The sequence below is a fragment of the Delphinus delphis genome, chromosome 12 (genome assembly GCF_949987515.2).
Source record: "Delphinus delphis chromosome 12, mDelDel1.2, whole genome shotgun sequence".
In the NCBI taxonomy this organism is placed as follows: domain Eukaryota; kingdom Metazoa; phylum Chordata; class Mammalia; order Artiodactyla; family Delphinidae; genus Delphinus; species Delphinus delphis.
Genome location: NC_082694.2, coordinates 38,973,131 through 38,999,166, shown reverse-complemented (window position 1 = coordinate 38,999,166; position 26,036 = coordinate 38,973,131). Strand labels below are relative to the sequence as shown.

The following is a 26,036-nucleotide window of genomic DNA, read 5'->3' as shown; positions in this document are numbered from 1 at the left end:
AGCAGCAAAGACCCAATGCAGCCAATAAATAAATAAATTTATTTCAAAAAAAAAACAATACAAATGAGACAAACTAAACTGTAGTGTTTAGGAATACATCCTTAAGTGGTAAAAGGTATAAGCAAGAAAGTGAGAACCATAAAAGTCGAGGTAGAGGTTATCCTTTGGGAAGGATGGAGGCAATTATGGTTGGGAATGGGCCCAAGAGGAATCCTGGAGTATTGGCAATATTCTGTTTTTTAGTGTGGATAGTGTTACATGGATATTTGTTAAGGTATACATTTATGTTTCATGCTCTTTTCTGTATGAGTATTATCTTTTGAGATACTGAGAAAGGTGTAAAAGTGTTAGTAGGATGGTATGACGGGGCAAAGAAGAACAGAAACATACAGTCGTCTTTAAAGGAATGTTTCTATAATGAACGAACCTCTCAAATTTAGTCTTTTACCTGACAGGGTTGTAAAGTGAAGGACCACATGGTGGTTCTTCGTGATCAAGGTGAAGGTGAAGATTTGCTGTCCTGCCCAACTGCCAGAATACTGGATGATCTGCAGAAACACAAAGATGTCATTCTTGTGCCTTTTGCTAAAGATACAGTCAGGTGAGGTGGGGGAAATGGTGTACTGCGACTTTATTCAATGGTTCGCATCCTGGAATCCTCTACCCCCCAGTACCTCCCCAAATCAGTAATGGCAGTCGTTTTCGTTATTTCAGAAAGCCTAGCTGAAATTATATGTTAGCTTACAATAAGAGCAAGCAGATGTTTATTTGGTAGGAAAAAAACCTCTAAATATTGGAAGTCCAAGGGGAAGAAAAACTAATAATAGGAGTTCCTGGTGATTCAAAGGGTGGGGCCCACACTCCAATTTTAGAGGATTTAAAAAATGTTTTCCAAGTTACTTAAGCCCATCTTAGCTAATTGATGGAACTAGAAAAATAAATTGATGGAACTAGAAAAATAAATTGATGGTTGAGGTTATCTTTGCATAAATTTGAACTCCTTGGATTCAGTAATTAATGAAGTCACTTCCATCATTTTACAGTTGCAACAGGCTGTCAGGTTGGGGGTAGGAGGACTCTCTGATAAAAGCTGTCCTCAAAGCAGTATCCACCATAGCAGCCTGTTTCACCACCTGGCAGGTACAGTGTTTGGAGTATAGTGGTGCTCCCCCCATATGGAGTGACTTATGCTGGGGGAGTCACTAGATGCATTAAGAAATGTAAATGTTGAAGTGGCATACCTTTATACTCAAGAACTGTATTTCTAAAGAGCAATTTATAAAACATTTGCAATAAGAAAAGATATTGTTTGCATTTAAATTCTTAAGAAATTGGGGAATTCCCTGGCGGTCCAGTGGTTAGGACTCGGCAACTTTCACTGGCAGGGCCCAGGTTTGATCCCTGGTTGGGCAACTAAGATCCTGCAAGCTGTGCAGCAAGGCCAAAAAAAAAATCTTAAATTGAACACTTCTCCATAAAATGTCTTTTCCTTTCAAGTGATTCTGGTGGTCCCTGTGATGAAAAGGGTCTAGACTGTGATGTTTTACTGGAGCCAAATACACCATGGGGCCCCAAGAGTGGGGAGCTCAATGCTGTAAGTAGCTTGCTTCATTTATTCTTTCTTTATAAAAACAATTGATAATATTTAATTTTTGACAGAAATTTGATCTGTTTAATACTGAAGTTTTCCATTAATATGCATTAACTCTCATAACAAGGTATTATGCTGAGTTAACAGGACTATAAAGATGATGCATTCCTTGCACTCAAAGAATTAATAATTAATCAACTTAAATTTGGGGGAAAATATAGTCTTCAGGGTTTATTATGGACAAATAATGATTTGAGAAATGAAGACAGTATGAATGGGATATTTTATCCCCTCCTAGTCCTGTAAACATTTTTTGGTATGAAATTCTTTTTGTTAATTGTATTCAGTAATGCATTTAGTTTTTCCAGGGTTTCAAAACTGAGGTATTTTCAAGGTGACTGGAAAGCATTGATTCCTTTGATTCCTGTTACTAACAGCCAGGGAGTCTCTGTTTGCCTGTGAACTTCCTGTCTGTGTTAGTTGAAGTAGCATTTACTTGAGAAAATGAAATGTTCCATGTAAAATGCATTATAAACTTTAGATGGCTGTGTTTAATTACTAACATTTATTTATAAATTATATACAAAATAGCAAATTAGATTTCTTGAATATCCATATATAATCTGGTTCCTTAATTTATAATAGAATATAAACATTAAAAAGTGATTGAAATAATTCACAATATAAAATTATATTATCTCTATATGTGATTTACTTGTCCTTTGGAAATGACCCTAGGAAATGTTGATTTTTTTTTTTTTCTTTTTTGTAGACATACACATTTTTTCTGGGCAGGGAATACAAAAGATTGTACTATATCATTTTTAGATGAGTTTAAAATTATGTTTCAACCTAGAAGGGAATGAACTTTTTTAACTTTTTCCAACTCTTCTACAATATCCATATGAAAATAAGGAGCTGCAATCTGGGTAGATGCAGATATATTAATCTCTTATTCCTTTGTCTTTTTTATAGTTCTTATCACTGAAAAACTGGACACTGCAGCTGGTAAGTGAGCAACTATATTTCACTTTCATGAATCTCTTTCTTCCTAAATCAAAGTTCAGTTTAATAAAATCTCATGAGTATCTAATTTTATAGATTTTAGTTAAATGTATATCATCCTTTTCAGCTTCTGTAATTTCGCACTTATTAAAAAGTCATTGTTTAAAACAGACACATACTCCATTATCTAGCTGCATAATCCATAAGTTTTCTTAAATGACTTTTTTAAAGTCACTTTTAAGTCACATTTAGAACATTGAACAAAACAACATATCAATTAAGTTCCAGTTATTTGGTTGTTTGATTGATTTTTTTGTTGTTTTTTACCTATTTGCCATTACTGTGCCATCTGCCACCAGTATTCACAAGAATGGAATAGAAATTTGTATCAGTGATAACAGACAGTAGGGTAGATAGATGGAGGAAACTGATGACGATACGTTCAGATGATCCAGCACCACATTCACCCAGAGAATGTGCACATATACTTGTTTATGAGACTACATTCATATTGGCAATTATTGTATTTTAGTTTAATCTTTTTTTTTAGGTTTATTTATTTATTTTTGGCTGCATCAGGTCTTAGTTGCAGCACGCGGAGGGATCTTCATTGAGTCATGAGGGGATTTTTCGTTGTGCTGCGCACGCTTCTCTAGTTGTGGCATGTGGGTTTTTTTTTTTTTTCTCTTTTCTAGTTGTGGCACGCAGGCTCCAGGGTGCGTGGGCTCTGTAGTTGTGGCGCGTGGGTTCCAGAGAGTGTGGTCTCTGGTTTGCGGCACGCAGGCTCTCTAGTTAAGGCACATGAGTTCAGTAGTTGTGTCATGCGGGCTTAGTTGCCCCACGGCCTGTGGGATCTTAGTTCCCTGACCAGGGATCGAACCCACATCCCCTGCATTGGAAGGCATATTCTTTACCACTGGACCACCTGGGAAGTCCCTAATTTAATCTTAATATCAAGGAAAATACTTTCAATTGAGTGATAGAAGTGCAGTTCAACAAATACTGAGTACTTATAATGTGCCCATCACTCTGCTAGAATCTGTGAAGGAAATAAATTTTTAAAATATTTAATGTAATGCTATCTTGTCCTAAATGTAGAAATTCTTACATCCATTTCCTGAAAGTTGTGCTAGACAGTGGTCATTTTATCAGTTCTTGTTTGGCTCATTCATCCAAAATAAATTTAGATGAGTGTGTTTGAAAGAATTCATTGGTGATGTGATAATATACAGTTTTAATACAATGTATTTGTTTTTTCAATTCAGAAACAGCAGTCATTATTTTCAGAAGAAGAAGAATATACCACTGGGTCCGAGGTCACTGAAGATGAAGTTGGAGATGAAGAAGAAGTATCCAAGAAACAAAGTATGGATTTCTAAGTTAAAAATCAAGTCTCACTTTTATGAGGAGGGTATATTCCAAAGGATTTAATGCAAGGGATGAAGAATTGGCTTTATAAGTCTACATGGTAGGTTACAACATGGAAAAAATAAATAATAGAGGCTTCATCAAGATTCCCTAACCCTGACACTAACACAGAATACTCATAAAGTTATTTTTTTTAAAGTGCTGTATACTAAGAAATAACCCTCCAAGTTTTCATTTCAGGTGTAACCTAATGGGTTTCTCAAAATGTGTGACTATCTCATTGTACCTGAGATGATTTGAAGTGACACTCAAATGAAGCATTAAATAATAGTCATCAAAGTATGATTTTTTAAGTTAAAACCATAACTTTATACAACTATAGAATGAACTTGTGTCAAAATTTTTCAACCCATTAGTGAGAGAAATAGCAGGGAAAGTTAGGGTTAGGGTTAAGCATTTGAAGGCTCAGGTATTTGTAGGCATTTGAAAAAAGAATGTTAAAAAAAGACTGCAAATTAGATACAACACTGATTAATGTCATACAAGGCAATAAACCCATAACCACCGGGGTTATCTTTGTTTTCCTTTTTTCCTTTTTTTGGCCCCGACACGCGGCATGCGGGATCTCGGTTCCCCAACCAGGGATCAAACCCATGCCCCCTGCAGTGGAAGCATGGAGTCTTAACCACTGGACCAACGGGGAAGTCCTGGGGTTATCTTTTCTATTGGACAGAAATCATTTGCATTTCTGTTAGAAAAATTTGTAAGGTAACATGAAAATTCACAGTATCTGGGCCTTCAATCAATAGTAGACAGGAAAGTCAAACATAAGGACGTTCTCTTAGAGGATTAAGTAAGCAGTCCTCCAGTATATCACTTAAAGGACATGCAGTCTTCCCTTTGTCTTATTTCTAAGTTTTATATAATTTTTCTTTACATGTTGAATTCCCCTAATGAAAAAACTAGTCATTTATCAATTATTTTTCAATACTAATTAGTGAAGGAGAAAATGCTACTATGTTGTGTGTGTTTCACAGTTGATTGAGGTATAGTTTACATGTAATAAAATTCATTCATTTTTAAGTGTACACACTGACGAGTTTAAGCACAGTTGTATAACCACCACCAAAATCAAGACCTAGAATATCACTCCAGAAAGTTTCCTTCTAACCCTTTACACTCAGTTCCCTTTCCCCACTCCCAATCCCAGGCAACCAATAATCTGCTTTTTGTCACTGTGGTTTACCTTTTCTAAGATCTCATATAAATGGAATCATGAATAGCCTTTTGTGTCTGGCTTCTTTCACTTAGTATGATGTTTTTGAGATTCATCCATTTGTTGTGTGTATCAGTAGTTTGTTCCTTTGTATTGCAGAGTAGTGTTCCATTGTAGAAATACACCATAATCTGTTCATCCATCCACCATTTCATGGACATTTGGGTTCTTTTCAGTTCTTGGCTGTTATGAATAATGCTGCTGTGAACATTTGCGTAAAAGTTTGTGTGGACATGTGTTTTCATTTCTCTTGGGTAGATACCTACAAGTGGAATTGCTGGGTCACATGCTCAGTGTATGTTTAACTTTATAAGGAACTGCCAAACTGTTTTGCAAAGTGACTGTACCATTTTGCATCCCACCAGCAATGTATGAGAGTTCCAGTCGCTACACATTTGTACCAATACTTGGTATTATTGTGGTTTTTTTTTTAATATTAGGCATTCTAGTGTGTGTGTAATTCTTCGCATCTTTTCATGTGCTTCTTGGTCATTTATATGTCTTTTTTGTGAAATGTCTGTTTAAATCTTTTGCCTTAAATCTTTTTTAATTGAATTGTTTGCCTTATTGAATTGTAAGAGTTCTTTATATATTTGTGGATACAAGTCCATATGTTTTGCATATATTTTTCCCTAGTCTATGACTTGCCTTTTACTTTTATTAACATTGTCTTTTGAAAACAAAAGTTTTTAATTTGTGAACTATAATTTTTTAGCTTTCCTTTTATGTTTCAAGCTTTACTAGCTAAGAAATCTTTGGCTACCCCAAAGTCACAGAGATTTTCTATGTTTTCTTTTAGAGGTTCTATGACTTTAGCTCTTATATTTAAGTATACAATACCTTCCAGGTTAATTTTTGTGTGTGGTATGAGGTAAGAGTCAAGATTCCTTTCTTTTTTCCATAGGCATAGCCAGTTGTCCTAGTACTATTTGTTGAAAAGACTGTTCTTTCCCCATTGGATTACTTTAGCAACTTTGTTAAGGAATCAGTTGACCATTACATATGGATCTACTTCTGAACTTTGTTCTCTTCCATTGATTCTTCTGTCTTTACATCAGTATATCAGTGTCACACTGTCTTAATTTTTGTAGTTTTTAGTGACTCTTGAAATCAGTAGTGTGAGTCCTCCAAAACTGTTCTCTTGTCTTAGTTTATTTTGGTATTGGAATTGTGTTGAAGCTGTATGTTGCTCTTTTTTTTCCCAACGGCAAGTCTTCCAATCCATGAACACGGACTGTCTCTCCATTTATTTAAGTCTTCTTTAATGTCTCTCAATCATGTTTTGTAGTTTCATTATGCAAACATTGTAACATCTTTTGTTAAATTTGTTCCTAAGTATTTTCTTATGCTTTTATAAATGGAAGTAGGTTTTTAAAATTTTCCAATTGTTCATTAATGGTAATATTGAAATACAGCTGGTCTTTGTGTATTGACTTTGTATCCTATGACCTTGCTAAATTGACTTAATTTTTCTTTGCTTATTAGATTGCTTTCAGTATCTATGCCTTTTATCTCTTGTCTTGCCTTTTTGTGTTGGTTAGGACCTGATGTTGAATAGAAGTGGTGAGAACAGACATCCTTGCCTTGTTCCTTATCTTAGGGGGAAAGCATTCAATCTTTATATTACTAAAGATTTTTTTTTGATGTGGACCATTTTTAAAGTCTTTATTGAATTTGTTACAGTATTGCTTCTGTTTTATGTTTTGGTTTTTTTGGCTGCGAGGCTTGTGGGATCTTAGCTCCTCGACCAGGGATCAAACCCACACCCCCTGCACTGGAAGGCAAAGTCTTAACCACTGGGACTCCAGGGAGGTCCCCTCTATCTTTAACCATTAAGTATGTAACGTTAGTTGTTGGCTTCTCATAAATGCCCTTTCTTAGGTTGAGGAGGTTCCTTTCTATTTCTAGTTTGCCACATGAATGGGTGTTGAATTTTGTCAAATGCTTTTTCTCCATCTACTGAGATGATAATATAGTCTTTCTCCATCATTATATCAATATGATGAATTACATTGATTTTTCAAGTGTTACATCAGTCTTCCAAGGTAAGCTTCACTTGGTCGTGAGGTGTTTTTCTCTTTATATGTTAGTGTATTGGACTTGCTTGTGTTTTGTTAAAGATTTTTTGTTTGTGTTCATGAGGGATATTTGTCTGTAGTTTTTTTGTGATGTCTTCTTCAAGTTTGTTATCAGGTTAATACCTCATAAAATGAGTTGGAAAATGTTCACTTCTCTTTTCTGAAAGAATTTGTGTAGTATTTGTATTCTTTGTCCCTTAAAAGTATGGTGAAATTCAGTAGTAAAGTCATTTGGGCCTAGAGTTTTCTTTATAGGAAGCTTTTAAATTATCAGTTAAGGTCTTTAATTAATATAGTGCTATTCAGGTTTTCTATTTCTTCTTGAATGTTTTGATAATTTCTTTCAAGGAATGTGTCCATTTTATCCAAGTTGTCACATTTATTGGCATAAAGTTGCTCACGGTATTTCCTTATTATCCTTTTTTGTCTGAAGGATCTCTAGTAATGTCCCTCTTTCATTCCTGATATTGATAATTTGTGTCTTATCTCTTTTTTTCTTGGTCAGTTTAGCTAGAGGTTTATTAGTTTTATTGATCTTTTCAAGGAACCAGCTTTTGATTTCATTGACTTTCTCTATAGTTTGCCTATTTTATATTTCATTGATTTTCCCTCTTATATTTACTATTTCCTTCCTTGTAATTACTTTGGACTTAATTTACTCTTTTTTTTAGGTTCTTAAAGTGGAAACTTAAATCATTGGGTTTTTTTGGGTTTTTTTTTGCGGTACGCAGGCCTCTCACTGTTGTGGCCTCTCACATTGCGGAGCACAGGCTCCAGACGCGCAGGCTCAGCGGCCATGGCTCACGGGCATAGCCGCTCCGCGGCATGTGGGATCTTCCCAGACCAGGGCACGAACCTGTGTCCCCTGCATCGGCAGGCGGACTCTCAACCACTGCGCCACCAGGGAAGCCCAAAATCATTGTTATTTTACTTCTTTTCTAGTATAAGCATTTAAAGCTATAAGTTTCACTCTAAGCACTGCTTTTAAGTATTCATAGACTTGATATATCTTTTTTCATTTATATTCAATACAAAATATTTTCTAATTTCCCTTATGATTTTGTCTTTGACCCATGTGTTGTTTAGTAATGTGTTTAATTTCCAAATATTTTCAGATTTTTCTGGATACTTCCCAGTTGTAGGTTTCTAATTTAATTCCATCATGGTCAGAAAATGTACTCTGTGGTTTCATCTTCTAAATTTTATTGACATGTGTTCCAGATGTGCATGAAAAGAATGTGAATTCTGCTATTATAGGTGGAGTAGTCTTTAAAGGTAGGGTCAAGTTGGTTTGATTTTCTGGTACAAGTCTTCTCTAATCATATTCTGACTACTTGTTCTATCAATTACTAAGAGAGTAGTATCGAAATCTCAAGCTATGCTTGTTAATTATGTATTTTTCCTTTCAAGTCTGTCAGTTTTTGCTCTGGGTATGTGTTAGAGCTTTGTAATTAGGCACATATACATTTATAGTGTATTGACTCTTTTCTCATGATCTACCCCTCCTTGTCTATAGTAAAACTGCTTGTCTGAAAGTCTGTTTTGTTTAATATTAACATAATCACTCTAGATTTTTTTTGTTTACCAATTGGATGACATATCTTTTTTCTATCCTTTTATTTGCAACTTCTTCGTGTTTTTAAATTTAAAGTGTGGGGACTTCCCTGGTGGCGCAGTGGTTAAGAATCTGCCTACCAATGCAGGGGACACAGGTTCAAGCCCTGGTCTGGGAATATCCCACATGCTGCAGAGCAACTAAGCCCATGTGCCACAACTACTGAGCCTGCTCTCTAGAGCCTGCGAGCCACAACTACTGAGCCTGCGAGCCACAACTACTGAAGCCCGCGTGCCACAACTACTGAAGCCCGTGCACCTAGAGCCCATGCTCCGCAACAAGAGAAGCCACTGCCATGAGAAGACCACGCACCACAACGAAGAGTAGCCCCTGCCCGCCGCAACTAGAGAAAGCCCGCCCACAGCAACAAAGACCCAACACAGCCAAAAATAAATGAATAAATAAAATTTAATTTAAATTGTGTATCTTGTAGATGGCATATTGTTGGTAATTGCTTGTTTATCTAGTTTGACAATCTCTGCTTTTTTTTTTTTAATTTTTGGCTTAACCCTGAATGGATTAAATGCTCCAGCCAAAAGATACAGGCCCACTGAATGGATACAAAAACAAGACCCGTATATATGCTGTCTACAAGAGACCCACTTCAGACCTAGGGACACATACAGACTGAAAGTGAGGGGATGGAAAAAGTTATTCCATGCAAATGGAAATCAAAAGAGCTGGAGTAGCAATACTCATATCAGATAAAATAGACTTTAAAATAAAGAATGTTACAAGAGACAAGGAAGGACACTACATAATGATCAAGGGATCAATCCAAGAAGAAGACATAACAATTATAAATATATATGGTCCCAACATAGGAGCACCTCAATACATAAGGCAACTGCTAACAGCTATAAAAGAGGAAATTGACAGTAACACAACAATAGTTAGGGACTTTAACACCTCACTTACACCAACGGACAGATCATCCAAACAGAAAATTACTAAGGAAACACAAGCTTTAAATGACACAATAGGCCAGATAGATTTAATTGATATTTATAGGACATTCCATCCAAAAACAGATTACACTTTCTTCTCAACTGCACGTGGAACATTCTCCAGGATAGATCACATCTTGGGTCACAAATCAAGCCTCAGTAAATTTAAGAAAATTGTAATTATATCAAGCATCTTTTCTGACCACAACGCTATGAGATCAGAAATCAATTACACAGAAACGTAAAAAATACAAACATGGAGACTTAACAATACGTTACTAAATAACCAAGAGATAACTGAAGAAATCCAAGAGGAAATCAAAAATACCTAGAGACAAATGACAATGAAAACACGACGATCCAAAACCTATGGGATGCAGTTCTAAGAGAGAAGTTTATAGCAATACAAGCCTACCTCAAGAAAGAAGAACAATCTCAAATAACAATCTAACCTTACACCTAAAGGAACTAGAGAAAGAAGAACAAACAAAACCCAAAGTTAGTAGAAGGAAAGAAATCATAAAGATCAGAGCAGAAATAAATGAAATAGAAACAAAGAAAACAATAGCAAAGATCAATAAAACTTCTCAAAGCTGGTTCTTTGAGAAGATAAACAAAATTGATAAACCCTTAGCCAAACTCATCAAGAAAAAGAGGGAGGGGCTTCCCTGGTGGCGCAGTGGTTAAGAATCCGCCTGCCAATGCAGGGGACACGGGTTCGAGCCCTGGTCAGGGAAGATCCCACATGCCTCGGAGCAACTAAGCCCGTGTGCCAAAACTACTGAGCCTGCGCTCTAGAGCCCGCGAGCCACAACTACTGAAGCCTGTGTGCCACAACTACTGAAGCCTGTGTGCCACAACTACTGAAGCCCACGTGCCTAGAGCCTGTGCTCCGCAACAAGAGAAGCCACTGCAATGAGAAGCCTGTGCACAACGAAGAGTAGCCCCCACTCTCAGCAACCAGATAAAACCCGCATGCAGTGAAGACCCAAAGCAGTCAAAAATTAAATAAAGGAATAATTAAATAAAAAATTTTAAAAAGAAGAGGGAGAGGGCTCAAATCAATAAAATTAGAAATGTAAAAGGAGAAGTTACAACGGACACCACAGAAATACAAAGCATCCTAAGAGACTACTACAAGCAACTCTATGCCAATAAAATGGACAACCTGGAAGAAATGGACAAATTCTTAGAAAGGTATAACCTTCCAAGACTGAATCAGGAAGAAATAGAAAATATGAACAGACCAATCACAAGTAATGAAATTGAAACTGTGATTAAAAATCTTCCAACAAACAAAAGTCCAGGACCAGATGGCTTCACAGGTGAATTCTATCAAACATTTAGAGAAGAGCTAACACCCATCCTTCTCAAACTCTTCCAAACAATTGCAGAGGAAGGAACCCTCCCAAACTCGTTCTACGAGGCCACCATTACCCTGATAGCAAAACCAGACAAAGATACTACAAAAAAAGAAAATTACAGACCAATATTACTGATGAATATAGATGCAAAAATCCTCAACAAAATACTAGCAAGCAGAAATGAACAACACATTAAAAGGATCATACACCGTGATCAAGTGGGATTTATCCCAGGGATGCAAGGATTCTTCAATATACGCAAATCAATCAATGTGATACACCATATTAACAATTGAAGAATAAAAAACATATCATCAAAATAAAAAACTTTTAAATATTAACAAATAAAATCCAGTAAAAAAAAAAAAGGTTAATATATCAAGTAATTGACCAAGTAATGTTTATATCAGGAATGCAAGTTTGGTTTTACATTTGGAAATACATTTCACCATATTAACAAAATAAAGGAGAAAATCCATATCATCATCTAAAAAAAATTTATTAATTTATTTTTGGCTGTGTTGGGTCTTCGTCGCTGCTCACGGGCTTTCTGTAATTGCGGTGAGCAGGGGCTACTCTTTGTGGTTCACGGGCTTCTCCTTGTGGTGGCTTCTCTTGTTGCAGAGCACGGGCTCTAGGTGCGCAGGCTTCAGTAGTTGCAGCACGTGGGCTCAGTAGTTGTGGCTCCTGGGCTCTAGAGCACAGGCTCAGTAGTTGTGGCGCACGGGCTTAGTTGCTCCACGGCATGTGGGATCTTCCCGGACCAGGACTCGAACACGTGTCCCCTGCATTGGCAGGTGGATTCTCAACCACTGCGCCACCAGGGAAGCCCCTTGCTTTTTTAAAAAAATTAATTAATTATTTATTTATTTTTGGCTGCTTTGGGTCTTCGTTGCTGCACACGGGCTTTCTCTAGTTGTGGCGAGTGGTGACTGCTCTTTATTGTGGTGTGCAGGCTTCTCATTGTGGTGGCTTCTCTTGTTGCAGAGCACGGGCTCTAGGCACGCGGGCTTCAGTAGTTGTGGCACGCGGGCTCAGTAGTTGTGGCTCATGGGCTCTATAGCGCAGGCTCAGTAGTTGTGGCACACGGGCTTAGTTGCTCCTCGGCATGTGGGATCTTCTCGGAGCAGGGCTCGAACCCGTGTCCCCTGCACTGGCAGGCAGATTCTTAACCACTGCGCCACCAGGGAAGTCCCTGCTTTTGTTTTTGAAGTAGAGTTGTCTTGATATATAATTCTTTGTTAATAACAGTTTTTTCTTTTTGCACTTTAAATATGTTGTTTCAATGTCTTCTGGCCTTGATTGTTTCTGATGAGAAGTCAGTCATTGTGATAAAATTGGTCTCATATATCTCAATATTTTTCCTTGTTTTTTACAGAGGCTAAAATTTCCAGTGGTGGTAGTTTTCATTCTTGTCTTGTTCTTTATTCAATGATAATGCCTTTAGTGTTTAACCATTAAACATAATATCGGCCAGTTAAAAAATAAATAAATAAATATGTCATTTCAATGTCTTCTGGCCTCCATTGTTTCTGATGAGAAGTCAGTCATTGTGATAAAATTGTTCCCCTCTGTATGTAATGTGCACTTTTAATCATGCTGCTTTCCAGGTTTTCTTTTCTTTTTTTTTTTTTTTTGTGGTACGCGGGCCTCTCACTGTTGTGGCCTCTCCCGCTGCGGAGCACAGGCTCCGGACGCGCGGGCTCAGCAGCCATGGCTCACGGGCCCAGCCGCTCCGCGGCACGTGGGATCCTCCCGGACCGGGGCACGAACCCGTGCCTCCTGCATCGGCAGGCGGACCCCCAACCACTGCGCCACCAGGGAAGCCCCCAGGTTTTCTTTTTATCTTTAACTTTTAGAAGCTTAACTATGGTATGCCTAGATGTGACTTTCTTTGAGTTTATCTTACTTGGGATTTGTTGACCTTCTTGGATCTGTAAATTAATGTTGTCTTACAATCTTTATTCTTTAAGTATTTTTTTTTTGCCCCTTTTTCTCACTCGTTTTCTGGAGCTCCAGTACACCTATGACCTTTTGATAACTTCACATTCACTGATTCATTTTTCTGCCATTTCACATTTTCTCTTGAACCCATCTGGTACATTTTTTCATTTCAATTATTGTGCCTTTCAGCTCTAGAATTTCCCCCTGGTTCTTTTATACTTTACGTTTCTCTGTTGAGATTCTCTATGTGCTTACTCAATACTACCATTTTTCCTTTGAACATATGTATAATAGTTGCTTTGAGGTTATTGTCTCCTAAGTCCAACATGCTGGCCCTCTCAGGATCAGTTGCTATTGACTGTTTCTTTTCTGGGTGTTTTCTGACTGTTTCTTTTCTTTTCACTTTCTGTATCTCGTAACTTTTCAGTGAAAACTGGACATCGTAGATTATCTTTGTGCAACTCTGAAATCTCTTTTGTTCTTCTGAGGATTGTTGGGATTTTTGTTCTAGTAAGCAATTAACCTGCTGGACCCAAACTGCAAAATCTGTCTCCTGGCTGGTATGCAGTGGATGGTGTTTTTCATAGGTTTTTTGGCTGCTGACTGCTACTGCGTTAGCCTGCCCCCACCCCACCCCCAGGGGCCACACCAGCCTGTGTAGTTTAGTGGTCAGCCAAGGATTTGGACAGAATTTATGTTCAGATTTGGGGGCTCACCTGCTTAGTGGTTTCCTTGCTTTTTGGGTTCCCTCCTAGATTCCTACTTGTTTTTCCAGTTCCCAAGTCTGACCTCTGATACCTCAAGACTATAAGACTCTCAGAAGCTCAAGCTAAAGGCAGTTTGGGGAAATCATTCAGTCAGAAGGCACAAGAAACTCCCACATCTCGCAAAGAACAGTTCCGTCTTGCAAGGATCAACACCCCACCCTAGTTTCTGCTTACCTTTTTAGCGGGGCTTCCTAGGGTCTCCCATATACCTGCAGAGTTTAACACTCAGCTAGGAATTTGGGCATAGTTTATACTCACATTTTAGACCTCAAGTCTCTTTCTTGCTTCCATATTTTCCCCTTTAAATTTCCAGCTTCTTGGGGATTCCCCGGTAGTCCAATGGTTAGGACTCTGCGCTTCCACTGCAGGGAGCATGGGTTCAATCCCTGGTCAGGGAACTAAGGTCCCACAAGCCACGTGGCACGGCCAAAAAAAAAATTCCAGCTTCTCTGTTGCTTCGAACTTTATCATCTTCTCCCTAGAACTCAAGGCTGTAATTTTCCTCCCTGAACTGGGGAGGTGGGGAAGTGCCCTCAGACAAGAAAGCCACAAACTCACAGCTCTTAGCTCTTGCATCTTTCAAACGTAAACACTGAACTTCCTGTCTTCCTTTGACTATTCCCCAGTACCTGCAGATGGTTGTTTATAATATTTTTGTTCTGTTTTTAGGGAAGGAATTATCCAACCTTTTCACACTGCCATTATCATATGTCCCACCCTATCATGGCTTTTAGAAATTTTATAACGCTTAAATCTCCCACTTTAACAGAGAGACACGTCAGGGGCTCAGGGCTTGCCAGCAGGCAAATAAATCTATCCAGATTATTGATGTTGTTTTGTCTTTTTCTGTTATCTTCAAAATTAGCTTCTATATAGCACATTTTACAGGTCTTTCATTTATGGTAGTGATAAAGTTTCCCTTTTAAGATAGAACAAAAAGTGTGAAGGTGGGCTTCCCTGGTGGCGCAGTGGTTGAGAGTCCGCCTGCCGATGCAGGGGACACGGGTTCGTGCCCCGGTCCGGGAAGATCCCACATGCCGCGGAGCGGCTGGGCCCGTGAGCCATGGCCACTGAGCCTGCGCGTCCGGAGCCTGTGCTCCGCAAAGGGAGAGGCCACAATAGTGAGAGGCCCGCGTACCACAAAAAATAAAAATTAAAAAAAAAAAAAAAGTTTAAAAAAAAAAAAGTGTGAAGGTGGTGTACAAATAATTGATATTTGGGAAACAGTGTTCTAATGTGCTATTCTTAACCTTTAAACATTGTTTTTAGAGAAATACTTCTTTCCCCTCCTTTTTGCCTCTCTCCTTTCTCCACTAAACTGTCAGCCAGAGTAAAGCAGAATACTGACTGCAGGAATGCCTTAGTTTCAAATATACTTTGTCCCAGATCTGGTTCTTCACAAGATCATTTATGTTCTACCTTCATAGCCCACCTCCTGCATGAACAAAAGACATTTTAAAGATTTTTTGTGAGCTCTTCTTTCCTCCCATTCTCAAATTGTGTTTTTCTGGGTTATAGTTATTTTTTATATAAAAAATTTGGAATTAGGAGGTGTGACTCCACTGGCAAATTAGATTCAGAGAAAGAAATATGAATAATTTCCCCAACATGTTTCTGTATTTAATTTCACTGGCACTTGGAATTCATTGCCCTCATTTTTTTCCGCAAAGATTTTCACCAAGTAGAAAGAAGAAAAGTAATTAAAATGAACCCTGTAAAGCAGTTTTAGTTTGATTTCTCCATATAGTTACTTTTTATCCCAAGGTAATTTGTTAGTTTTTAAAAACAATGTTTTATTTTTCAGTGGTTTTATTGTTTGAATGTGACAAGTGCATGGGAAAAGTATATGGGACTTATGCTCATAACATTGACCTTCTGTTATCAGGGAAAAAGGAGAAGCCAAAGAAATTCACTAAACAACCAAAAAAGCAGATGTCTTCACCCTGTGGTCAGAAGAAAGAAAAGGCATTGGAGAAGGTAACACTAAATTATCTATTACTATTCTAAAGTTCATATTGAGAAATAAGCAGGTACAGCCAGGAAAAATTCGAAAAAGAAGAGTAATGAATGCCACAGTGGAATGCTAGCAGTGTAAAAATGAGTGAAGAATCACTATAAAGACTGAGATTAAAGATCTCTAAGGTATATTGACACATGAAAAAAGGAAAGTGAGTTTGGGGGAGAGAAATTAGGGGTTTGGGATTAGCATACACAAACTACTACTATATATAAAATAGATAAACAACAAGGTCCTACTGTATAGCACAGGGAACTATATTTAATGTCTTATAATAAACTATAATGGAAAAGAATGTGAAAAAGAATATATATATATATATATATATATATATATATATATATATAACTGAATCACTTTACACCAGAAACTAATACAACATTGTAAAGTAACTATACTTCAATAAAAAGAAAAAAAGGAAAAGTGCAGAGCAGTATGTATAGTGGCATATTATGCTACCATTTTTGTAGACTAGATGAAGGAATATATATGAATTTTCTTGTATATCCATAAAATATCTGTGGAAAGCTATACAAGAAATTGATAAAATTAGTCGCCCCTAAGGAAGGGAACTGAATGTCTGGGGGACAGAGGCTTTTTAATATATGTGCTGTTTGTACTTCTTGAATTTTGAACCAGTATTACTTGTTCAAAAAATAAGTAGCCTTTAAATTTTTAAAATAAATATTTTATGACCTTTTAAAATTATTCTTATTTCCCCGTGCCTTCAAAGGAAGGAGTAAAAAGCCAGGTAGGAATAAGAGAACAGTATAACTACAGTTGGCTAAAAGAGAAACTATAGATTGTAAAAATGTGTGAAAAGCTGGGGTTCAAACAAGTTCCACACAATATATGTTGGATGGGTTGTACGTTCATCTCCATATTAAGGACCACAGGCACAGAATGAGTGAATTCTAAAAGATTGCATAGAGGTGGGGGGCTTCCAGGTCAGACAAATAAAACTGGGTTCAAATTCTAGGTCTGTTTCTCTGTGGAAAGTTTCTTAACTTCTCTGAAGCTGTTTATTATGGAGGTAATAGTAGCACCTATCTCACATGGTAGTTGCAAGGCTTCAGTGAAAGAATGCTTGTAATGCTCTTGGTACAGTATCTTGCATCCAATAAATGTAAACTCTTTTTATATTACCTATAACACTAATCAATAAATATGTTCTAATTGGGCCTTAATGTTGTCTACTTTTTTTTAGTCAACTTCTAGAGATGTGTCTCCTTTCATGTGAGTATTGCTCCTTAATCCAGTCAGATGTTCACTGTAAAAGCATCAGTGCTGATTTTTGTTTAATTTTTTCAATAGTGTGAGTATGCAGAAGAATAAGTGGGATGCCACAAGATCCTTGAGATTCAACCAAGATGCACAAAGAGAAGATGGTAAGTTTTATTATTTGTGTAGTGTACAAATTAGGTCTAAATAGCAATGATAGGAATCTTTTATTTTATGAAGTATGCTGAATAGCTTTAAAGATTCCAACTGGAATAAGGCCCAGAATTAGCACATTCCCTTAGGCATCAACCAGAGTTTTCATTACTAGACAATCCCAGTAGATAATATGTTGTTTTATGTATCTGTCATTTTGAGGCCTCTCAGACTGACTTTCACCCACTACCTCCACTCTCAAGAAGGCTGAATATGTCTTAGGCTGATTTACAGTAATATTAAAAGCAGCACAGTTATCTGTATATGAGCCATTTTGCCACTTGCAGCCTAAAATCCTTCAAAGATAAATAGGTGTATGTGTCTATAAATAATATCCAATGATATTTTCATAAACTCTTGATGATTGCAATCTTCTTTAAGAAATAAAAGTAATAAAACATCCTCATAAAAAGTAAGGTTTATTAATTTTTACCTTCAGATCAACGGCGGATGTCTGAAATTACAGGGCACCTAATAAAGATGAGATTGGGTGATCTGGACCGAGTCAAGTCAAAGGAAGCAAAAGAAGTAAGAATTATGTACTCGGGTACTGTGCTTGCTTGGATATGCCTTCCTACTTTATTTTCATCATAAGTATAAAGATGCTTTATAATTTTAAAAGAGTAAATTTTTTATGTATTTTTATATTCTGTAGCGGTTAGCCAGTTTGTTCACATAAGTTTTTCACCACCTCTTACAGTCCATAGGTCCTCTCTATAACACACATAGTAAAGTACATTGTTACTGAAAGTGTAATGTCCAACCAAGAGCAGATTAACTGTCCGGAGGGTGACCCCTGGAAGTTGCTAATTTTCATCAACTTTGCATGCAGTGCTTAGACATTATCTTTAAAATAAGATGTTATCTTGATGAAAATGATCACAAGAAATACCTTACTCTTACTGAATTACATGTTAGTCATAACATTACGTATCATCATTAGTACCAGTATTATGTATTCACAGTAACACTTGCCCCTAATTCTTTTATTTAAAAATTTACTTCCCTACAAGAACAAAACACAGGAAAAAAAATCTTTATTACCATGGGTTAGGCAAATATTTCTTAGCTACCGCACCAAAAGCATTATCCATAAAAGAAAAAAATTGGCACATTGGACTTCATCAAAATTTAAAACTTCTTTTTGAAAGGCATTATTAAGAGAATGAAAAGACAAGCCATAAACTATGAGAATGTATGTGTAAAATATTTATCTGGTAAAGGATTTATATCCAAAATATATAAAGAATTCTCAAAAGTCAATAATAAAATAAACAACCCAATGACAATAAGTGGGCAAAAGATTAATCATACACTTCAGAAAGAAGGGATACAGGTGGCAAATAAGCACAGGAAAAGATGCAACTTCATTAGTCATTAGGGAAATGTAAATTAACACCTCAGCAAGATAGCACTATACCCCCACTAGAATGTCTAAAAAAGTTTGGTTTTTTTTTTTTTTTTTTTTTTTTTTTTGGCTGCACTGGGCCTTCGTTGCTGCGCGCAGGCTTTGTCTATTTGTGTCGAGTGGGGGCTCTTCTTTGCAGTGGCTTCTCTTGTCTGGAGCACAGGCTGTAGGTGTGCGGGCTTCAGTAGTTGTGGCTTGAGGGCTCTAGAGCACAGGCAAGCTCAGTAGTTGTGGCACACGGGCTTAGTTGCTCTGTGGCTAAAAAAGTTTTTTAAATATGCTGGCAAGACTATAGATCAACTGGAACTCTTGTATATAGCTAGTAAGGATGCAAAAGGGAATGCCTACTTGGGCATTAAGCATTATAGCATTAAGTGTTTACTCACCATACAGATCATTTCACACATATCTTTACAGTGGCTTTATTTAGAATTGCCAAGAGCTAAAAACAACCCAAATGTCCTTTACATGATAAATGAGTAAGACTGTAGAACAGATAAAAAGAATGAGCTATTGATACATGCTGCAACATAGATGAATATCCTACACGTATGCTAAGCAAAAGGAGCCAGATTCAGAAGGCTACAGACTGTATGATTCTATTTATATAATGTTCTGGTAAATGCAAAAGTATAGGGACATAAAACAAGTCAGTGGTTGCCAGGAATTGGTAGTGTCAAATCGTTGGACTTTTTAAAAGGGGCACAAGGGGATTTTCTTGGGGTATTTGAACTGTTTTATGTCTCCATTATGAGTGGTTACACAACTGTATGCATTTGTCAAAACTCAGAACAGTACACTAAAATGGGTGAATTTTACTTATATAAAATTGTAACTCAGAGCCTGAATTTAAAAAATTTAAAAAAAAATCAAAATAAAATTACTTCTAAGTTAAAAAGTAATGCCATTTCAATAAAGCAGAGCTTCTGTTGGTTCCTTAAAGATAATAACTTAATTTTTCTCCTTTACTGTGCAGTTTGCAGGAGGTATTTATTCCAGGCTCGAAGCACAAATCAAGGCCTCAGTGCCAGTCAGTGCACGGCAAAGCAGCTCGGAGAAAAACACAAGGTGAATCCGCATAAATGAATCCAGAATGCCACTAGCTTCGAAGTGATTTTTTTTTTTTTTTTTTTTGGAAAAATCATATGAACACTAGAAGCACATAATTTGAGTTTGGTTTTATTTTGTTTCGGGGATTTGATCATCCAGACATTAATCAGAACCAGATTTTAACTTAAAAGTTAAGACTTGAAGAGGTCATGATCACAAAATTTAATGAAAGTATACTTTTTTAAAAGTTTTCTGTTTATTGAGTCAGCTCCGTTCTGAGCCAACTGCTGGTAAAAATGTAAGCTATAGTGTGAATTAGCAGGATTTTTATACTATTTGTAGATAATATATTACTACTTTATATAAATCATTGAAACCTTTCTTGTTTCTTGTTCTATCTCTCTTAATAAAGTCTAATTTGTATGTTCTGTGTCATTTTACAGCACAGATTTTCTTTGAAAGATTAACAGTTACTGAGATTTGATTATTAATACTACAGATCCAAATGCCTTATCTGCAATTCTGAAATCCAGAAAGCTCAGAAAGCCAAAAGCTTTTTGCATACATTTGTGGCAACTCAAGCCTGACCTGAGCTACTGTGGTACTATTTATAGTTTTTATTTATCCCACTTAATGTAAATGCTCATTTGTTTCACTGAAGAAGTATTAATGTGTTTGGTTGTGGGGCACTGCTCCAGATTCATAATATACAATATATGTACATATTATTTCCCCGAAATTAAAAAAATATCTGAATTCCAAAATACATCTCCAAGAATTTTTGAAAATGGATTATGGAACTACATGAAGTTTCATTAAACTTTGACACTGTCAAGCAAACATGACCTAAAGCAGTGGCAACTTACTGTTTTAGAAGCACCTCTGACCTTCCTTTTCTGTTTAAAAAATCTAGGTCTAAAAGTCGTTTTGGTCAAGGTCGGCTTGCGTAAAGCACCTTAAAATATAAGAAGAGAGAAGACTCACCTCTGGACATCTGAAATTGCTCATCACTTCTTGAAGGTCTTCAGAACGATGACTTCTAAATGTTTTAAGTTATTTATTAATTATTCTTGCAAGCCACATAAATCGTAGTGCTAAGAGAAATATATAGTTAGGTCTTATGAAATCTAATTGTAAATATGAAACTTTTTAAATCTAATTTTCCTTTGGTGTGATGCTAGGCTATGTAGAAAATTAGTATTTTACAAATTTGCATAGTTAAGCCTCCTAGTATTTGTTATCCTTTATTTATTTGAAAGAGAAGAGGTCTAAACTCTCAAGTAGCTAAGAGTTTTTTAAGACCTTAAAAATTAGGGGAACACAGCTAGTAGTGGTATGGTACATGTGCACTAATTATAGTATGTCTTTTGGGCTGTAAATCTTGGGATAGCACTGAGAACTGCAATTTGTGTGATGAAATTTCCAGTGATGCTAATTTTAAGTTTGCATGATTATTAAGGAGTTACAGATCTCAAGACTGCATTAAATAAATTTTCAAGATGAAGTAGTTCTTGTGTTGGGCAGAAGCCTTAATTTTTTTCAGCATTATTCCATAGAAAGCACAATGTTAATCCAACTCTTTTTTTTTTTTTAGTTGTGTTTTTTTGTTGTTGGTTTGGTTTTTTTTAGTTTTTAGTACTTATTGGTCATCTGAGCTGGAATTACTGATTATTACCTCTTTCTTCTGTGAAGCTAGTGCCATTCTGAATTTGTTAAAATAACCATTGATAATTTTAAGGCTAGTAAATCATTTCAGTTGTATGAGACACCCACTGTACAGTTCTCAGGGCACTAAAACTCAACCATATTTCTATAGCCATTCGAATAGCCCCTTAAAACAGTTATAATTAGTTATTACTTTAGAGATGTCTAGAAGGAAAGATTCCCAAATACATTTGATGGATGAAAAATTGCATATATTTAAGAAAAATAAAAATCAAATTCTATTCTATAGATCATGTTTTAATTTTCTAACCAAGCAGAAAGAGTGCTCAGGGAAAATTTGTTCCAAACCATAAGCATATAAAAATTATGCGTTTGGAAATTACTTGTATGTAGGTCTCTGAAAAACTTTAAGATGCACTGTTTCTATTTTTAGTCTTCCTTTGCCTTATAATTGAAATTTCTTCAGATTAGAGAACAGACTTTAATAGTGTATGACAGAACAGCAATTTCTGTTGAAATGTCCAAATGTTACACTCAGTTTAGACGTACAGAAATCATTATTTTTAATGAGTGTTTTAGTTGGTAAATGAAGCTAGATTTTATTTGATGTTATATGTATGGCTTTGCCAAGATTTTTGAACTTCTCTTTGGAAATTTTGTTGCAGTCGATATATTTTTCAATTGTTTGATATTTTTGAAACAGATTATAAAATTTTTATTTTCAGAAGAAAATGTTTTATACTACATGATCTGTACGCCCTGTTAAATACCAGCGTCTTGTTTAGTTTACTCTGATCAAAAGGATTTAGGTTTGTACATGTTCTACAGTGCTGTGACGGTCACAATTAAAAGAGGAAAATATGCTCATTTGATTTTTAACTGATGGTAGCAAGGCAAATTACTTCTCCCCTGGGGGGACTGTACCGCTGAATTTTTACAAACAGTATTTATCAGAATTTGATTTTCTTCAGAATGTGCTTTTAATTTTGTGGATGTCTGTAATTCATAGCACAGGTACCACAAACATTTTAATCAAACTCGTAATAGCATTTGTTTTGCCAAATACTTTGAGGTTTTATCTTCCATTAATTCTGAATTCACATTTATTTAATTGAAATAAACATTAATGACAAAAGTTGTCTGCAAAGTCCCCTGATCTGAATCATTCCATCTTCTCAAAAATGTTCGGATGGGCTCTAGATCACAGGTTTTCATGGAAGAGGTGAACTTTGTAAATTTTAAGGTTGTTTTAAATGAGATTATCCTGGTAAAGATTCAGCAAAACGTTTAAGGGTAAAATACTTCAGAAAAGATAATTTGGTAACAGTGCTGATTCCATACTGTTGGACCATTTTGCTATTGTCCTTCTTCAGAACACTCAGCCAGGTATTGTGAGATATGCTAAGTGCTTTGGAAGCAGAGGCTGAAGCCCTATCATGCTAATCTGCCAAAGGCAAATCTTAGTATAAAAACAAACAAACAAGCAAAAACCCTTTTATCTCCAGTACCTCGAATTAATTCTTCAACCCTCAACTGTTCCTTAAAGAACTATTATGAACCTCACCTTTTCACGTGGCTCAGTTAAAAGGCACTGGGGATACCTAGCCATAAATTGTAGTGCCAAGAGAAATATATAGTTAGGTCTTATGAAATCTAATTGTAAATATTAAACTTCTTAAATCTAATTTTCCTTTGGTATAATGCTAGGTTCTTTAGAAAATTAGTATTTACAAATTTGCATAGTTAAGTCTCCTAGTATTTGTTATCCTTTATTTATTTGAAAGAGAAGAGGTCTAAACTCTCAAGTAGCTAAGAGTTTTTTTAAGACCTTAAAAATTAGGGGAACACAGCTGGTAGTGGTATGGTACATGTGCACTAATTATAGTGTGTCTTTTGGGCTGTAAATCTTGGGATAGCACTGAGAACTATAGCCAGTCCAATTCTTTTTTAAATTTTATTTATTTATTTATTTTTGGCTGCGTTGGGTCTTCGTTGCTGCACGCGGGCTTTCTCTATTTGTGGCAAGTGGGGGTTACTCTTCGTTGAGGTGCAGTGGCTTCTCTTTGTTGCGGAGCACAAGCTCTAGGCGCGCAGGCTCAGTATTTGTGGCTCACGGGCTCAGTAGTTGTGACGTGCGGACTCTAGAGCGCAGGCTCAGTATTTGTGGCACACGGGCTTAGTTGCTTCACAGCTTGTGGGATCTTCCCTGACCAGGGCTCGAACCTGTGTCCTCTACATTGTCAGGTGGATTCTTAACCACTGCGCCACCAGGGAAGTCCTTAGCCAGTCCAATTCTAATTGGCTAATCTCTCATTTAAAGCTGATCTATTGGGGAGGATGATATGGGGATAATATTATTTCCACTTTTATAGGACTGTTGTGGGGGCGGGGTAAATGATTTAGAGATCTAAAACAATTAGCACAGTATTTTCTGGCTAATCGTAAGGCCTCCAGAAATGTTAACTATTATTATTGTTGCACTGTGGGATCTTAGTTCCCTGACCAGTGATTAAACCCAGGCCCTTCGCAGTGAGAGTGTGGAGTCCTAACCACTGAACCACCAGGGAATTCGCTGTTATTTTAATATTTGGGAAGTGCCCTTAAAAGTCTTTAAGATGGGCGGGGCTTCCCTGGTGGCGCAGTGGTTGAGAGTCCGCCTGCCGATGCAGGGGACACGGGTTCGTGCCCCGGTCCGGGAAGATCCCACATGCCGCGGAGCGGCTGGGCCCGTGAGCCACGGCCGCTGAGCCTGCGCGTCCGGAGCCTGTGCTCCACAACGGGAGAGGCCACAACAGTGAGAGGCCCGCGTACCGAAAAAAAAAAAAAAAAAAAGTCTTTAAGATGGGAGATTGATATCCCTCTTCCTATAACTTGAGTTGCTAAGACTGATGTGTGTTTGTTTAATGCAAGAAAGAAAAGAGGCACATAATAGTTCAGTGGTTGCTGTGGCATCATTTGTTACTTTGTTATACTAAACCTCTTGCCTCATTTAAGCAGTGTAAGCAGGATTTGTAGGAAGAGGTAGGAAAACTGTTTCCTGCTGTGTGGTGGTGAGTGACCTGTGCTGTCTTCAAAGAGGTACTGAAGGAGAGAGTGAGGCTGCAGCATGGTCTTATAGCAGCTCTCCTTCCAAGATTATCTTTCCTTGAGAAAACGTAGCTAGTTTCGCTTTTACTACTTGTCTATGACAAGAGTAGTTATCAAACTGTAGAAGAGTGGTTGCTAAATTAGTAGCTGCTGAGAATGCTGCTAGCTCCCTTAAGGTGCCTTATCTCCTTCAGTCTCACAATAAACCCCCAAATCGGGTATTATCCCCATTTTATAGGTGGAGAAGAAAGTTCAGGGAGCTAAAGTAATCCGCACACTGGGATTGAAGTCTAGGTCTCTCAGCACATTCCAACACCTTGAAACAATTTTACCTTGGATTACCTGAAACATTTTCTCTTAGAGTGCCTCCTGGCTCACTGGCAGCTCCTTCAAACTGAAAACAAGTGATCCCAGCTCACTCCCTGTGGTTCTAGCCTTGTTTATCCAAGTGCCTACTTGAGATCTGTATTTGGAATATCAGTAGGTGTCTCCAACTTAACGTAATAAAAGCAGGACTTGTGTTATGTCTCCCCAACCCACCACCAACTCCCTGCTCGTTCAGTAAATGGCACTACTGCCCACTCAAGTGCACAAGCCGAATGTTTAGAAATTCCTCATTATTCCTCTTTTTCCTTCGCTCCCCACATCCAATTCATCGGCAAGTCTGATATAAAACCTACATCCATTTGCTTCTCTCCATCGCCATAATCCATCACTCCAAGTTATTAACGTCTCCAAGCCTCCTAAGTGATTCCAACTCCCACTCTAACCTCTGTTATTCACAAAGCAACTACAGTACTTTTGAAATGTGAATCAGATCACATCACACTCCAGTAGCACCTCATCAAACCTAGAATAAAATCCAACTTCCATTGCCCGGGTTTACAAAGTCCCACACAGACTAGCCCCTGGCTGCCTCTCAGTCTCCTTTCCCCTCTTGCTACTACATTCCAGTCACGTGCCTACCTGCTCCTCCAATAAGTAAGCTCATTCCCACCATTTAGTTCCTTCACATTACTGTTCCCACTGTCTAGAAGCCTCCTTATTATAATTCAGATTTTAGGTTAGATGTCATTTCCTCACAGGAGGCAGTTCCATGTCCCCATTCTAAGGTAGCTACCCAAGTCACTCTCATTACATCATCATAGTTTATTTCTGTACAAATCACAAATCTGACATTATTACATCATTATTTTTTTCTTTTCTTTTTTTCTTTAAGTCTTTATTGAATTTGTTACAATATTGCTTCTGTTTTATGTTTTGGTTTTTTGGCCCCTAGGCATGTGGGATCCCGACCAGGGATTGAACCCGCACCCCCTGCACTGGAAGGCAAAGTCTTAACCACTGGACCACCAGGGAAACCCCTTCTTTCTTTCTTTTTTGTCTATTGGTTTGCAATTTGTCTTCCATGCCAGAAAAT

General features: G+C 37.1%; 1 protein-coding gene across 2 annotated transcripts in view; it reads left to right on the top strand.

Annotated features, from left to right (window-relative positions):
• The window catches only part of SANBR (SANT and BTB domain regulator of CSR), a 70,235-nt gene extending 47,571 nt beyond the window's left edge, over window positions 1-22,664 (top strand). Inside the window, exons 12-22 of one of the 2 annotated variants that reach the window (XM_060026535.1) lie at window positions 456-601; window positions 1,498-1,594; window positions 2,567-2,599; window positions 3,862-3,961; window positions 15,841-15,932; window positions 16,706-16,723; window positions 17,180-17,208; window positions 17,287-17,360; window positions 17,846-17,934; window positions 19,791-19,882; window positions 20,778-22,664. In XM_060026535.1, the coding sequence (XP_059882518.1) occupies window positions 456-601; window positions 1,498-1,594; window positions 2,567-2,599; window positions 3,862-3,961; window positions 15,841-15,932; window positions 16,706-16,723; window positions 17,180-17,208; window positions 17,287-17,360; window positions 17,846-17,934; window positions 19,791-19,882; window positions 20,778-20,814 (807 nt within the window). In that variant the 3' untranslated portion in view covers window positions 20,815-22,664. The remainder of the gene's footprint in view (window positions 1-455; window positions 602-1,497; window positions 1,595-2,566; window positions 2,600-3,861; window positions 3,962-15,840; window positions 15,933-16,705; window positions 16,724-17,179; window positions 17,209-17,286; window positions 17,361-17,845; window positions 17,935-19,790; window positions 19,883-20,777) is intronic. The other variant, XM_060026536.1, reaches the window with a different exon arrangement.
• The last annotated feature ends 3,372 nt before the right edge of the window (window positions 22,665-26,036 follow it).